Here is a 15,485-nt window from a genome sequence, read left to right as displayed (position 1 = left end):
GAAATGCTCATACGAGTGTTTTAAAAGAAGAATAAGTTGTCTGCCTGGAATCAGAACAGCATGTAGCTGACTGGATCTGAAGTGAACCAACAGTGTAATGGAGCAGTAGTCTGTGGGTTCCAGCCGTCCTCTGTGACTGCTGCTGGTAAAGAGAGTTGAAGATGTTTAAAGGCCTGGTAAAGATTGACTGCGACCCAAATGCCACCCTATTCCCTACTTAGTGCACTACTTTTGATCAGAGCCCTATGGGCCTTAGTCAAAAGTAGTGCACAACATAGGGGATAGGGTGGCATTTGGCATCGCTAATTTCTTGTCACGCTTAAATTAGTCTCAGAGCAGGGCACATCTAGCCCATACAGCAGAGGGTTCAGAGCCACTGCATCTCTACAAACCAAGTCCCAAATAGGGCACTACATAGGGGATAGGGTGCCATTTGGGACTCCACTCAAGTCAAATGTAAAAGAAGCTTTGTTTGACCGGATGTGCGGTTCAGATATCCACACTAACACACTACTTAGTATGAAGCAATGTATTGGGCGGGCATTCTAAGTGCTATGCTAGTATAAACATTGGAACATGGGCCTGTTCTGATCTCCACAAACTGTTCCATTTGAATGAAGTTATGTACACTATATATATAAAAGTATGTGGACACCCTTTCAAATTAGTGGATTAGGCTATTTCAGCCACACCCGTTGCTGACAGGTGTATTGAATCGAGCACACAGCCATGCAATCTCCATAGACAAACATTGGCAGTAGAATGGCCTTACTTGAAGAGCTCAGTGACTTTCAACGTGGCACCGTCATAGGATGCCACCTTTCCAACAAGTCAGTTCGTCAAATTTCTGTCCTGATAGAGCTGCCCTGGTCAACTGTAAGTGCTGTTATTGTGAAGTGGAAACGTCTAGAAGCAACAACGGCTCAGCCACGAAGTGGTAGGCCACACAAGCTCACAGAACGGGACCGCCGAGTGCTGAAGCACATAAAAATCGTCTGTCCTTGGTTGCAACAAAATACAGAGTTCCAAACTGCCTCTGGTAGCAACGTCAGCACAATAACTGTTTTCGTCGGGAGCTTCATGAAATGGTTTTCCATGGCCAAGCAGCCGCACACAAGCCTAAGATCACCATGCACAATGCCAAGCATCGGCTGGAGTGGTGTAAAGCTCTCCGCCATTGGACGAATTTGGGTTTGGCGGATGCCAGGAGAACGCTACCTGCCCCAATGCATAGTGCCAACTGTTTTTCATGGTTCCGGCTAGGCCCCTTAGTTCCAGTGAAGGGAAATCTTAACGCTACAGCATACAATTACATTCTAGATGATTCTGTGCTTCCAACTTTATGGCAACAGTTTGGAGAAGGCCCTTTCCTCTTTCAGCAATGCAATTCCCCCCGTGCACAAAGCGAGGTCCATACAGAAATGGTTTGTCGAGATCGGTGTGGAAGAACTTGACTGGCCTGCACAGAGCCCTGACCTCAACCCCATCAAACGTTTGGGATGAATTGGAACGCTGACTGCGAGCCAGGCCTAATCGCCCAACATCAGTGCCTGACCTCACTAATGCTCTTGTGGCTGAATGGCAGTAAGTCCCCGCAGCAATGTTCCAACATCTAGTGGAAAGTCTTCCCAGAAGAGTGGAGGCTGTTATAGCAGCAAAAGGGGGGACCAACTCCATATGAATGCCCATGATTTTGGAATGAGATGTTTGACGAGCAGGTGTCCACATACTTTTGGTCATGTAGTGTATTTAAAACATTGAACAACATTCCCGATAACATTCAATAGTTAGACATCGTTTTACAGTGGGGGGAGAGAAATATAACAAGACAAAGAATGTTCAGTAATGCAATTTGCATTAAATCACACAAACATTTTCTGACAAGGAAAATAAAGTTTCATTCAATGACAGACATTTTATCCAGTGCATCTATGATGATCATCATTACCCCCATAAACAGAGCAGAAACAAGGGGGTCAGGGGCTTTAAACCACCTAACATTCTCTTGAATGATTCTGGAACTTGCTCGGAGCAGAACTTCACCATAAGAGAACGTTTAGAATCATAAATAATTGAGTATTCTATTGTTTTCCAGGTAAGAAAACAGACATCTGCTCACAGTGGTGGTGTAAAAAGATTGTCGCTCTACAGAAGAGCTGCTACTAAAAGCTAGACAAAATCTATCGCTGACTCTAAAGTTAAGGTGAGACAAAGAAAGTGGTTCAGGTGCATTTTTCCAGTATATTGGCCCTTTTTTAAATGCATCCTTCCTTCCTTAAGGTAATCGCAGATCTATAAGTGATTGGATAGCTGTATCGAAGGTTACCACCCTATTACTTTCACCAACCCAACCACTTCAGCTCTGCGATTACTTCAAGGAATGTAGGAAGGATGGATTTCTCAAGTATTGGAACAAGGCCAATGTATCCGCTGACAGTCCACTGAACTAACGTCTCAGCTGACAGTCCACTGAACTAACGTCTCAGCTGACAGTCCACTGGACTAACGTCTCAGCTGACAGTCCACTGAACTAACGTCTCAGCTGACAGTCCACTGGACTAACGTCTCAGCTGACAGTCCACTGATCTAACGTCTCAGCTGACAGTCCACTCTGAATTAACCCCATCTGCTTAAGCAGTCTTCTGCCCCAATCGGTCGTCACTAGTTACCACAGCCACAAAGTCACAATTATGGATAAACCACATCGATTTCTAAAACTTCTCTTCCTAAAATCTGTTTTTAAACCTAAACCTAACCACACTGCTAACCTTATGCCTAAACCTTAAAATAAGACCAAAAAGCTAATTTTGTTTTCCTGAATTTGTACGATATAGCCACCTCTGGCCTGCTAGCTCCCCTACCTCTACAGAAGCACAGTTCCCGCTCAGCCCAGTCAAAGCTATTCGCTGCTCTGGCACCCCAATGGTGGAACAAGCTCCCCCACGACGCCAGGACAGCGGAGTCACTGACCACCTTCCGGAGACACTTGAAACCCTACCTCTTTAAGGAATACCTGGAATAGTATAAAGTGGCTAGCGGCTTTCCTTCACCTGCACTACCATAGTCCTCCTAGTGTTGTTAAAACACAGCATAACACCTGTCAGCACATCTGCCATGAAATGTGGGTAATCACTAACCATCGTAGTGTGTTATGACATGTTATATATCATTGTTATGACAGTGCTATGAAGACCAAATGACAGCGCACTTTGAGTAGTGTTTTACCACATTATTTTATCTTAACAGCTGATGGAAATGGTTAAAACATGGTATTGTTTCAGGAATGGAGTGGTGAGGACTGGATGGACGGAAATTTGACGGGGAGTCCTGGGTTACATCCCAAATGGCACCCTATTCCCTATGGGCCCAGGTCAAAAGTAGTGCACTACATAGGGAGCCATTTGGGACGTACCCTATTCATTTACAGTATCAGACTGGCTCTCTACAACGTACTTTAGACAAACAGTAGAGTTGAGAACAACCCTTAAATGAACCAAATGTGCATAAAAAATTTGCAACAATAAAAATACATCTCTATAAAATAAGTTTTTGGAGAAAGAGAAAAATTAAAATATTTATATATTGATGCATATTTGAAACATCCTCTATGGCACCTGTCCAGAACATAACCCAGATTTAAACTCAAGCTTGTGAGTTAAAAAACGACTACAATGAACGTCCCTAAATTCATGCAATGTTGTGGGTACATTGATCAGCAATTGCACATTTTTGTTTTGGCAGTTGCTTGGCAAGGGCCAAATTTAGGTCAAACACCTCGATTTTGTGGAATCTTTCTTCATAAAGGGAGATTAATATTTTTTGAAGTGTGTGTGTGTGTGTGTGTGTGTGTGTGTGTGTGTGTGTGTGTGTGTGTGTGTGGGACATCAAAAGAGGAAGTGTGTGAGGTTTTAATACTGTCACAAATATTTGACTGTTCCAATAGGCCAGTGAAATGCACGCGACAGTGAGGTAGCATTAGGAGTTGTTTTTGTACTGACAGTATCGATACTAGAGGATGAAAATAAAACCTTTGGAGAACCTCTACCAACAAAACAATACAGTAATCTTCATATTACTGTATATAAAGTTATCGAGCGAGACAATATGTAGGTGTGGACATATTTTGATGGCAGCAGGGGAGGAAAATGCACAACAGGGGAAGCAACATCAGCTTGTGTGTGGACAAATCTAACACACACATACAGGGGAGAGAGTGTGTTTCCTCGGGCTCAATGTGACACCAGTTTTAGTGCTTTATGTGGGGCTTAAATGTTGATCTCTTGGCAACCTTGACACTACCTTTCAGACCAACAAGGGGGGTACCCACCGGTATCCGAAAACACAACAACCGGTTAGGCATTCAAGTGGTTCAGTTTGTGATGACTCGGTCAAACGACACCATTTTGTGCTTCTTGGCGACCAGTGACTGGCTGAAGAAGAAGCGTTGTGTCATTTCCTTTCTGTACGCGGGCCGGCTGAGTGGGTCTGTCCAGCGTTACGGGCGTGTGATCCTGATCACTGGAGGACACAGTACTTCTTGTAGTCAGACTCAAAGTCCTCGTCCATGCTAGTGGTGTCGGCCATCTTCTTGCCGTCAGTCTTTGGCAGGAACTGAGAGTAGTCCACTCCCTGCTGCTCATAGAACAGGATGTAGGCCGAGTCCGTGTCCATCTCCTCTGAGTGCACTTCCTAGGGAGGATACGGCAAACAAGTACGCACTTGAAAAAAATATGTCTTTAAAATGACTAATTGGTTTGCTAGATTAAATTGACTATTAGTAGAGGATGAGTGTGTGTGTGTGTGTGTGTGTGTGTGTGTGTGTGTGTGTGTGTGTGTGTGTGTGTGTGTGTGCGTGCGTGCGTGCGTGCGTGCGTGCGTGCGTGCGTGCGTGCGTGCGTGCGTGCGTGTGTGTTTTCTCTTACCTTACAGCTGCTGTCATTGTAACAGTACCATTTGTTGTTGGGGTTTTTGGCATAGGTCACATAGTGTCCTCCTCCCATGATACCTGAATGGCACTGTGGAGACAGAGAGGACCTCCTATTAATTACTAACACAACATTGGCCTTCCTCAAATGTAGTGCACTATATAGGGAATAGGGTGCAATTTGGGGCAGAGGCTTTCTGATCTACACCAACCTTATAGAGTCAGTCAGAACCCGAAGTATCTGACTGTATTAAACTAAATCAAACGTATAGGTTAGGAGGCTAACTTCCAAGCAGTTTAGGAACCACTCACTGAAATTGCATATAAGTTGTAGATGTTCTCCAGGCTGTTGTCGCTTTGGTGCAGCAGGGCGGTGGCGCTAGTCTCTAGGTCCATGCTGGGCTCCGTACTGGCCTCCGTGTGCAGTACCCCGTTGCTATGGCCACCGCTGTCCCCGTTCATCACGATGACATCACGGAGGCTGCTAGATGCGTCTGTGGTGGACATCTCCGGCCCGCTCCCCACCCCGACCTCCCCGAAACCTCCACCCACCACCCCCACAAGCCCACCCTCCGTGTCCGCCTGAGGTGCTCCCTCCCTGGGCTCGGTGTCGGGGTCGCTGCCCCCCTCCCTGGTACTACGCTCCAGGTTCTCCTTGCTGTTGGAGAGGCGGTGTCGGCTGCCCAGCTGGGGGAGCCTGAGGAGGGTCTGTCTGTGGCCTGTGCTCCCTGGCCCTCCTCCTGTCTTGGGGCTGTTGGTACAGCTGATGGAAGAGGGAGGGGTTGACTTCCTGCCTGAAGCTGGAGAGGCTGTGGAGACAGAAAGACAGACAGAGAGACAGAGACAGAGACAGAGACAGAGACAGAGAGAGAGAGAGAGAGAGAGAGAGAGAGAGAGAGAGACAGAGACAGAGACAGAGACAGAGACAGAGACAGAGACAGAGACAGAGACAGAGACAGAGACAGAGAGAGAGAGAGAGAGAGAGAGACAGAGACAGAGACAGAGACAGAGACAGAGACAGAGACAGAGACAGAGACAGAGACAGAGACAGAGACAGAGACAGAGACAGAGACAGAGAGACAGAGAGAGAGAAAAAGAGATAGAGAGAGAGACAGAGAGCAGAGACAGAGACAGAGACAGAGACAGAGACAGAGACAGAGACAGAGACAGAGACAGAGACAGAGACAGAGACAGAGACAGAGACAGAGAGAGAGAGAGAGAGAGAGAGAGAGAGAGAGAGAGAGAGAGAGCACGAGGGAGGGAGGGGATCAGTAAAACAGCTTGACCTCATTCTTCCTGTGTATATAGGCTATGTGGTATATTGGTATATTGAGCACGATGAAATACACGCTTGCTCTGGTTTCGGTGTTTCAGTGTGTTTTATTACCTCTCTCTGAATGACTGGTTGAGTCTGAAACAATGGAAAACCACTGCAGCTGATGACTGGGCTATCATCAAGCTAATCAGGGACTTGGAACCAACAGTCACTTGAATGACCAAAAAGCAGCAAGCTTCCATTGAGACAGGAATGAAACGTAACCAGGAGTGAGACAGAGGCTGTGTCCCAAATGGCACCCTATTCCCTATATAGTGCACTACATTTGACCAGGGGTCCATAGGGACGATGCACTATAAAGGGAATAAGGTGCCATTTGGGACGCGGAAAGGATGACGTCAGACCTTTGAGGATGTTGAGGAACCCAGCAGGGGCGGAGATGGAGGAGACCGTTTCTCCTCCTCCTATCCTCAGAAGCTCCTCGCCCTCGCTGCGGCTCTGCAGACTGTGTAGCCCGTTAAGCCCCGCCTCCCGGGGAGCCAGGTAAACGCTAGGGTCAAACCTCTCTCTGGGGAACCGGACGATCTTCTGAGACTTGATCCAGCGGCCGTTCACAAACTGGAATCTCTTCAGGTGTACTATCTGCAATGCAGAGCCAAAACAACAACATCAACTAATGAAACATTGATGTAGATACGCCTGTTTACATTGCTAATAATGAGATCTTGCTTTTAAATAATAATAATAATAATAATAATAATAATAATAATAATACAGGAAACAGTGTTGTAAAGTATACTGTGTTTCAATCATACTATGTAGTGATGGTGGGTACTATGTAGTGGTGGTGGGTACTATGTAGTGATGGTGGGTACTATGTAGTGGTGGTGGGTACTATGTAGTGATGGTGGGTACTATGTAGTGGTGGTGGGTACTATGTAGTGGTGGTGGGTAATATGTAGTGGTGGTGGGTACTATGTAGTGGTGGTGGGTACTATGTGGTGGTGGTGGGTACTATGTGTGTGGTATGTAGTGATGTGGGTACTATGTAGTGGTGGTGGGTACTATGTAGTGGTGGTGGGTACTATGTAGTGGTGGTGGGTACTATGTAGTGGTGGTGGGTACTATGTAGTGGTGGTGGGTACTATGTAGTGATGGTGGGTACTATGTAGTGGTGGTGGGTACTATGTAGTGGTGGTGGGAACTATGTAGTGATGGTGGGTACTATGTAGTGATGGTGGGTACTATGTAGTGATGGTGGGTACTATGTAGTGGTGGTGGGTACTATGTAGTGATGGTGGGTACTATGTAGTGGTGGTGGGTACTATGTAGTGGTGGTGGGTACTATGTAGTGGTGGTGGGTACTATGTAGTGGTGGTGGGTACTATGTAGTGGTGGTGGGTACTATGTAGTGGTGGTGGGTACTATGTAGTGGTGGTGGGTACTATGTTGTGATGGTGGGTACTATGTAGTGGTGGTGGGTACTATGTAGTGGTGGTGGGTACTATGTAGTGGTGGTGGGTACTATGTAGTGGTGGTGGGTACTATGTAGTGGTGGTGGGTACTATGTAGTGGTGGTGGGTACTATGTTGTGATGATGGGTACTATGTAGTGGTGGTGGGTACTATGTAGTGGTGGTGGGTACTATGTAGTGGTGGTGGGTACTATGTAGTGGTGGTGGGTACTATGTAGTGGTGGTGGGTACTATGTAGTGGTGGTGGGTACTATGTAGTGGTGGTGGGTACTATGTAGTGGTGGTGGGTACTATGTAGTGGTGGTGGGTACTATGTAGTGGTGGTGGGTACTATGTAGTGGTGGTGGGTACTATGTAGTGGTGGTGGGTACTATGTAGTGATGGTGGGTACTATGTTGTGATGGTGGGTACTATGTAGTGAATCATGTGCCCCATCCTGTGGATGCTCTGAGAAACTTGAGGTGCATCCCAAATGGTGCCCTATTCTCTATAGTGCACTATTTTCTCATCACATCTAACTACAGTATCTGGTAACATCATAACATCTAACTACAGTATCTGGTAGCATCATAACATCTAACTACAGTATCTGGTAGCATCATAACATCTAAATACAGCAGACTGTATCTGGTAGCATCATAACATCTAACTACAGTAAACAGTATCTGGTAGCATCATAACATCTAACTACAGTATCTGGTAGCATCATAACATCTAACTACAGTATCTGGTAGCATCATAACATCTAACTACAGTAGACAGTATCTGGTAGCATCATAACATCTAACTACAGTATCTGGTAACATCATAACATCTAACTACAGTATCTGGTAGCCTCATAACATCTAACTACAGTATCTGGTAGCATCCTAACATCTAACTACAGTATCTGGTAGCATCATAACATCTAACTACAGTATCTGGTAACATCATAACATCTAACTACAGTATCTGGTAGCCTCATAACATCTAACTACAGTATCTGGTAACATCATAACATCTAACTACAGTATCTGGTAGCATCATAACATCTAAATACAGCAGACTGTATCTGGTAGCATCATAACATCTAACTACAGTATCTGGTAGCATCATAACATCTAACTACAGTATCTGGTAGCATCATAACATCTAACTACAGTATCTGGTAGCATCATAACATCTAACTACAGTAGACAGTATCTGGTAGCATCATAACATCTAACTACAGTATCTGGTAGCATCATAACATCTAACTACAGTATCTGGTAGCATCATAACATCTAACTACAGTATCTGGTAGCATCATAACATCTAACTACAGTAGACAGTATCTGGTAGCATAATAACATCTAACTACAGTAGACAGTATCTGGTAGCATCATAACATCTAACTACAGTATCTGGTAGCATCATAACATCTAACTACAGTATCTGGTAGCATCATAACATCTAACTACAGTAGACAGTATCTGGTAGCATCATAACATCTAACTACAGTAGACAGTATCTGGTAGCATCATAAAATCTAACTACAGTATCTGGTAGCATCATAACATCTAACTACAGTAGACAGTATCTGGTAGCATCATAACATCTAACTACAGTAGACAATATCTGATAGTGTTGTCACGATACCAAAACTTTGACTTCGATACCGATACGAACTTAGTATCACGATACTTGATACCAAAACCACAGCAAAAAAAAAAGCTAATTAGCTAAAGTCACAGAATAACCACTACGCTTAATTTTTCTAAACATTGAACAACATGTTGATAACTGATAGACCCACTAAAATAACACATAGAATAACTTCTATATTTAGTTCTTAAAAAAATAAAACACCATGTTAAATAATAGAATAATATCTTAAATGTTCCTGATTCAAAACCACGAGACTCAGAGCATAGAAAATAATTGTATAATTACATCTTAACTATTTTAAAATGTAATTTGATACATATGAGGGTTAATTTGCTCATCTATGGACATAATATTGGGTCAAATGACATGATATTTATTAGACCCATGATTCATTATTAATTCCAGCTAATTATACCATGGCATTGTTGAATACTCGTTTCTGATTGGCTTGAATGGCATTCTATAGCCTGCATTATTTCACTATACTCAGAGTCGATATTCACTTAATAAAGAATTCCCCTCGACCACGCCCACAAATTGGGGAAAACAAACATTCTTTCCCATTGACCCCAATTGTAAAAGAGACAACTTCGTCATCGATTTATGTCATCTATTACAGAAATAACAAAACATGCTGAAAAGATGTAACCAGATCAGAAATCCCGACCTACGGTTCGCAATGCTCCCACATATGGAAATAGAGCATGCGAGAAGAGCCCTGTGGCTTCAGGCTATTCGATGTGGGAAATGTGGGGACCCGGTGTCCACGTAGGCTACACGAAGATACAATAAGACCACACTCAGAGAGCTGTATAAGGCCATAAAGCAAACAGGAAAACGCTCATCCAGAGGCGGCGCTCCTAGTGGCCGGGGACTTTAATGCAGGGAAACTTAAGTCTGTTTTACCTCATTTCTACCAGCATGTTACATGCTAGAGAAAACCCCCCCCCCAAAAAAAACTCTAGACCACCTTTACTCCACACACAGAGACGCGTAAAAAGCTCTCCCTCGCCCTCCATTTGGCAAATCTGACCATAATTCTATCCTCCTGATTCCTGCTTACAAGCAAAAACTAAAGCAGGAATTACCAGTGACTCGCTCAATAAAAAAAAAAGTGGTCAGATGACACAGATGCTACGCAACAGGACTGTTTTGCTAGCACAGACTGGAATATGTTCTGGGATTCTTCCGATGGCATTGAGGAGTACACCACATCAGTCACTGGCTTCATCAATGACGTCGTCCCCACAGTGACCGTACGTACATACCCCAACCAGAAGCCATGGATTACAGGCAACATCCGCACTGAGCTAAAGGGTAGAGCAGCCGCTTTCAAGGAGCGGGACCTTAACCCGGACGCTTATAAGAAATCCTGCTATGCCCTCCGACAAACCATCAAACAGGCAAAGCGTCAATACAGTAATAAGATTGAATCACACTACACCGGCTTCGACGCTCGTCAGATGTGGCAGGGCTTGCAAACTATTACGGACCACAAAGGGAAGCACAGCCGTGAGCTGCCCAGTGACACGAGCCTACCAGATGAGTTAAATTACTTCTATGCTCGCTTCGAGGCAAGCAACACTGAAGCATGCATGAGAGCATCAGCTGTTCCGGATGACTGTGTGATCACGCTCGCCGTAGCTAATGTGTGTAAGACCTTTAAAACGTGTGGTGTCGGGACCACCCATACACAAAAAAAAATGTATGCACACATGACTGTAAGTCGCTTTGGATAAAAGCGTCTGCTAAATGGCATATTACATTTAAATTTATAACAACCTCTCCCTCAACGTGATCAAGACAAAGGAGATGATTGTGGACTATAGGAAAAGGAGGACAGAGCACGCCCCCATTCTCATCGACGGGGCTGTAGTGGAGCAGGTTGAGAGCTTCAATTTCCTTGGTGTCCACATCACCAACAAACTATCATGGTCCAAACACACCAAGACAGTCATGAAGAGGGCCCGACAAAGCCTATTCCCCCTCAGGAGACTGAAAAGATTTGGCATGGGTCCTCAGATCCTCAAAAAGTTATACAGCTGCACCATCGAGAGCATCCTGAATGGTTGCATCACCACCTGGTATGGCAACTACTTGGCCTCCAACCACAAAGCACTACAGAGGGTAGTGCGTACGGCCCAGTACATCACTGGGGCCAAGCTTCCTGCCATCCAGGACCTCTATACCAGGCGGTGTCAGAGGAAGGCCCTAAAAATTGCCAAAGACTCCAGCCACCCTAGTCATAGACTGTTCTCTCTGCTACCGCACGGCAAGCGATACCGGAGCACCAAGTCTAGGTCCAAAAGACTTCTTAACAGTTTCTACCCGCAAACCATAAGACTCCTGAACAGCTAATCAAATGGCTATTTGCATTGTCCCTCCCCCCCGCCCCTTTTTACGCTGCTGCTACTCTCTGTTTATTATCTATGCATAGACTTTACCTCTACCCACATGTACATATTACCTCAATTACCTCGACTAACCTGTTCCCCCACACATTGACTCTGTACCGGTACCCCCTGTATATAGCCTCGCTGCTGTTATTTTACTGCTGCTCTTTAATTATTTTTTAATTAATTAATAATTTGATATTTTTCTTATTTTTACTTATCTATGTTTTACTTAACATTTATTTTTCTTAAAACTGCATTGTTGGTTAAGGGCTTGTAAGTAAGCATTTCACTGTAAGGTTTACACCTGTTGTATTCGGCGCATGTGACAAATACAATTTGATTTGATTTGAAGAAAACATTTCATCACAGGTAAGATATTTAACTTGTTTAGTACCATCTGTTTGTAACTCCACTCACTACTCGTAGCTTTATAGTCTGTTTTTTTGTGTTCTTGGTCTTGGCTAGCTAAATGTTCAGGTCGGTAGCTAGCTAGCACTCACTCACGTGGCTGCTAGCACCGTCAAGAAAAGGGGCATGAGGGAAGCCCTAAAATATAACGCTTTTCTAAGGAGCGAAAAAACGCTCGGGAGCAGGCAATGTTAAAAAGTAATCTTTAGACATGTACTTTTCTGAAATGCAGTTTTGTTATTACTAAAACAAGCCGACAACAACAAAATTGTATTATTTGAAAAAGGTCAAGTTTTGTTGTGAGCCAAATGGGGTAGCCACAGGTTGTTTTCCCCACAGGCGGGTTTCTATCTAATACCAACGGACCACAGAGTACCACAGTATGAGTCATAATACCCATAAAACCTTGGTGAAACAGGGAAATGGTTCCAATCATTTTTCCACCGTTCATTTTCTGCCGGAATCACTGGACCCTAGCGCCGGATCATCGCAACCAGCTAGCTAGCTGCAACCTGTTGTTGGCTGATTACCATTGCCCTATAGCAAGCACCAGTTAGCCTTGAGCTAGCCTCAGGCCCATCTCCCGGCTATCTACCTCTCTGTCAACCGGACGGGACCTCCTAGTGTTGACACTGAGCCCCCGCCGATCCAACACGACTGGTTTGCCGACGAAATAGTCTGATGTGGTTTGAACAGGATTCCCGTTGCGACGACCACGAAGATCCATCTGCCAGCCCCGGCCCGCTAGCACACGCAAACTACAACTGTGCTCCCTGCTAGCTGTGCTGAAGCACCAATTTGAACTGCTCTCGGACTCACATATTGCTGTTCACTGGACCTTATGATCACTCAGCTGCACAGCTGATGCCTGCTGGACTGTTCCTTTACACGGTACCCTGTCCTGTTTATTCTGTTTAGCCTTAGCCCAAACGTTATCGCTATTTCCAGTTGTTGTTTTAGGTCTCTCTAATAACACCTGTGACTGCTTTATGCCTCTCTCCCATGTCAATTATGCCTTGCCTATTGCTGTTTGGGTTAGTTCTTATTATACAATTTCACTGTAGAACCCCTAGTCCCTCTCAAACTGCCTCAAATAGTTCCTTTGTTCCACCCCCCATACACGCCGAGACCGACTCAATCGGTGGCTCCAGTGACGCTATCTCTTTCATTGTTACCCAACGCTTAGGGTTACCTGAACTGTACTCATATCCTTCCATATCCTTTTCTGTACATAATGCCCTGAATCTTTTCTACAACGCCCGGAGAACTGCCCCCTTTATTCTATGTACCCAACGCACTAGAAGACCAGTTCTTAAAGCCTTTAGTCGTATCCTTATTATAGTCCTCCTCTGTTCCTCTGGTGATGTAGAGGCTAACCCAGGCCCTGCAGCCCCCAGTATCACTCCTACTCCCCAGGAGCTATCATTTGTTGACTTCTGTAACCGTAAAAGTCTTGGTTTTCTGCACATAAATATCAGAAGCCTCCTTCCTAAGTTTGAGTTATTCACTGCGTTAGCACACTCCGCCAACCCTGATGTTCTAGCAGTGTCTGAATCCTGGCTTAGGAAGGCCACCAAAAATTCTGAAATGTCCATCCCCAACTATAACATTTTCCGTCTAGATAGAACTGCCAAAGGGGGTGGAGTTGCAATCTACTGTAGAGATAGCCTGCAGAGCTCTATCATACTATCCAGGTCTGTGCCCAAACAGTTTGAGCTTCTACTTCTAAAAATCCACCTTTCCAGAAATAAATCTCTCACTGTTGCCGCTTGCTACAGCCCCCCCCTCAGCCCCCAGCTGTGCCCTGGACACCATATGTGAATTGATTGTCCCCCATCTATCCTCAGAGTTCGTACTGCTTGGTGACCTAAATTGGGATATGCTTAACACCCCGGCCATCCTACAATCTAAACTAGATGCCCTCAATCTCACACAAATTATCAACGAACCTACCAGGTACAACCCTAAATCCGTAAACATGGGTACCCTCATAGATATCCTCCTGACTAACTTACCCTCTAAATACACCTCCGCTGTCTTCAACCAGGATCTCAGCGATCACTGCCTTATTGCCTGCGTCCGTAACGGGTCCGCGGTCAAACGACCACCCCTCATCACTGTCAAAGCGCTCCCAAAAACACTTCAGCGAGCAGGCCTTCCTAATTGACCTGGCCCAGGTATCCTGGATGGATATAGATCTCATTCCGTCAGTAGAGGATGCCTGGTTGTTCTTTAAAAGTAATTTCCTCTCAATCTTAAATAAACATGCCCCATTCAAAAAATACAGAACTAAGAACAGATATAGCCCCTGGTTCTCCTCAGACTTGACTGCCCTTGACCAGCACAAAAACATCCTGTGGCGTACTGCATTAGCATCAAATAGCCCCCGCGATATGCAACTTTTCAGGGAAGTTAGGAACCAATATACACAAGCAGTTAGGAAAGCAAAGGCTAACTTTTTCAAACAGAAATTTGCATCCTGTAGCACTAACTCCAAAAAGTTTTGGGACACTGTAAAGTCCATGGAAAATAAGAGCACTTCCTCCCAGCTGCCCACTGCACTGAGGCTAGGAAACACTATCACCACCGATAAATCTACAATAATCGAGAATTTCAACAAGCATTTTGCTACGGCTGGCCATGCTTTCCACCTGGCTACCACTACCCCGGCCACCAGCTCTGCACCCTCCGCTGCAACTTGCCCATGCCCCCCCGCTTCTCCTTCACACAAATCCAGACAGCTGATGTTCTGAAAGAGCTGCAAAATCTGGACCCCTACAAATCATCTGGGCTAGACAATCTGGACCCTTTCTTTCTAAAACTAGCCGCGAAATTGTCGCAACCCCTATTACTAGCCTGTTCAACCTCTCTTTCGTAACGTCTGAGATCCCCAGAGATTGGAAAGCTGCCGCGGTCATCCCCCTCTTCAAAGGGGGTGACACTCTAGATCCAAACTGTTACAGACCCATATCCATCCTGCCCTGCCTTTCAAAAAGTTTTTGAAAGCCAAGTCAACAAACAGATCACCGACCATTTCGAATCCCACCGTACCTTCTCCGCTATGCAATCCGGTTTCCGAGCTGGTCATGGGTGCACTTCAGCCACGCTCAAGGTCCTAAACGATATTATAACCGCGATCGATAATAGACAGTACTGTGCAGCCGTTTTCATTGACCTGGCCAAGGCTTTCGACTCTGTCAACCACCGCATTCTTATTGGCAGACTAAATAGCCTTGGTTTCTCAAATGACTGCCTCGCCTGGTTCACCAACTACTTCTCAGATAGAGTTCAATGTGTCAAATCGGAGGGCCTGTTGTCTGGACCTATGGCAGTCTCTATGGGGGTGCCACAGGGTTCAATTCTTTGGCCGACTCTTTTCTC

The 15,485-nt window shown here is 45.1% G+C and overlaps 1 protein-coding gene across 2 annotated transcripts in view; it reads right to left on the bottom strand.

The window, feature by feature from the left end:
• Nucleotides 1-2,956: 2,956 nt before the first annotated feature.
• The window catches only part of LOC121555688 (ubiquitin carboxyl-terminal hydrolase 32-like), a 108,144-nt gene continuing 95,615 nt past the window's right edge, over nt 2,957-15,485 (bottom strand). For both annotated transcript variants that reach the window (XM_045213926.1, XM_045213927.1), the window contains exons 31-34: nt 6,605-6,842; nt 5,237-5,733; nt 4,923-5,015; nt 2,957-4,689 (exon numbers count right to left, since the gene is read on the bottom strand). In XM_045213926.1, coding sequence (XP_045069861.1) covers nt 4,516-4,689; nt 4,923-5,015; nt 5,237-5,733; nt 6,605-6,842 — 1,002 coding nt within the window. In that variant the 3' untranslated portion in view covers nt 2,957-4,515. The remainder of the gene's footprint in view (nt 4,690-4,922; nt 5,016-5,236; nt 5,734-6,604; nt 6,843-15,485) is intronic.

Source organism: Coregonus clupeaformis, unplaced genomic scaffold (assembly GCF_020615455.1).
Source record: "Coregonus clupeaformis isolate EN_2021a unplaced genomic scaffold, ASM2061545v1 scaf0172, whole genome shotgun sequence".
NCBI lineage: Eukaryota > Metazoa > Chordata > Actinopteri > Salmoniformes > Salmonidae > Coregonus > Coregonus clupeaformis.
The sequence above is the reverse complement of the archived record's forward strand: the minus strand, read 5'-3'. Positions and strand labels throughout refer to the sequence as shown.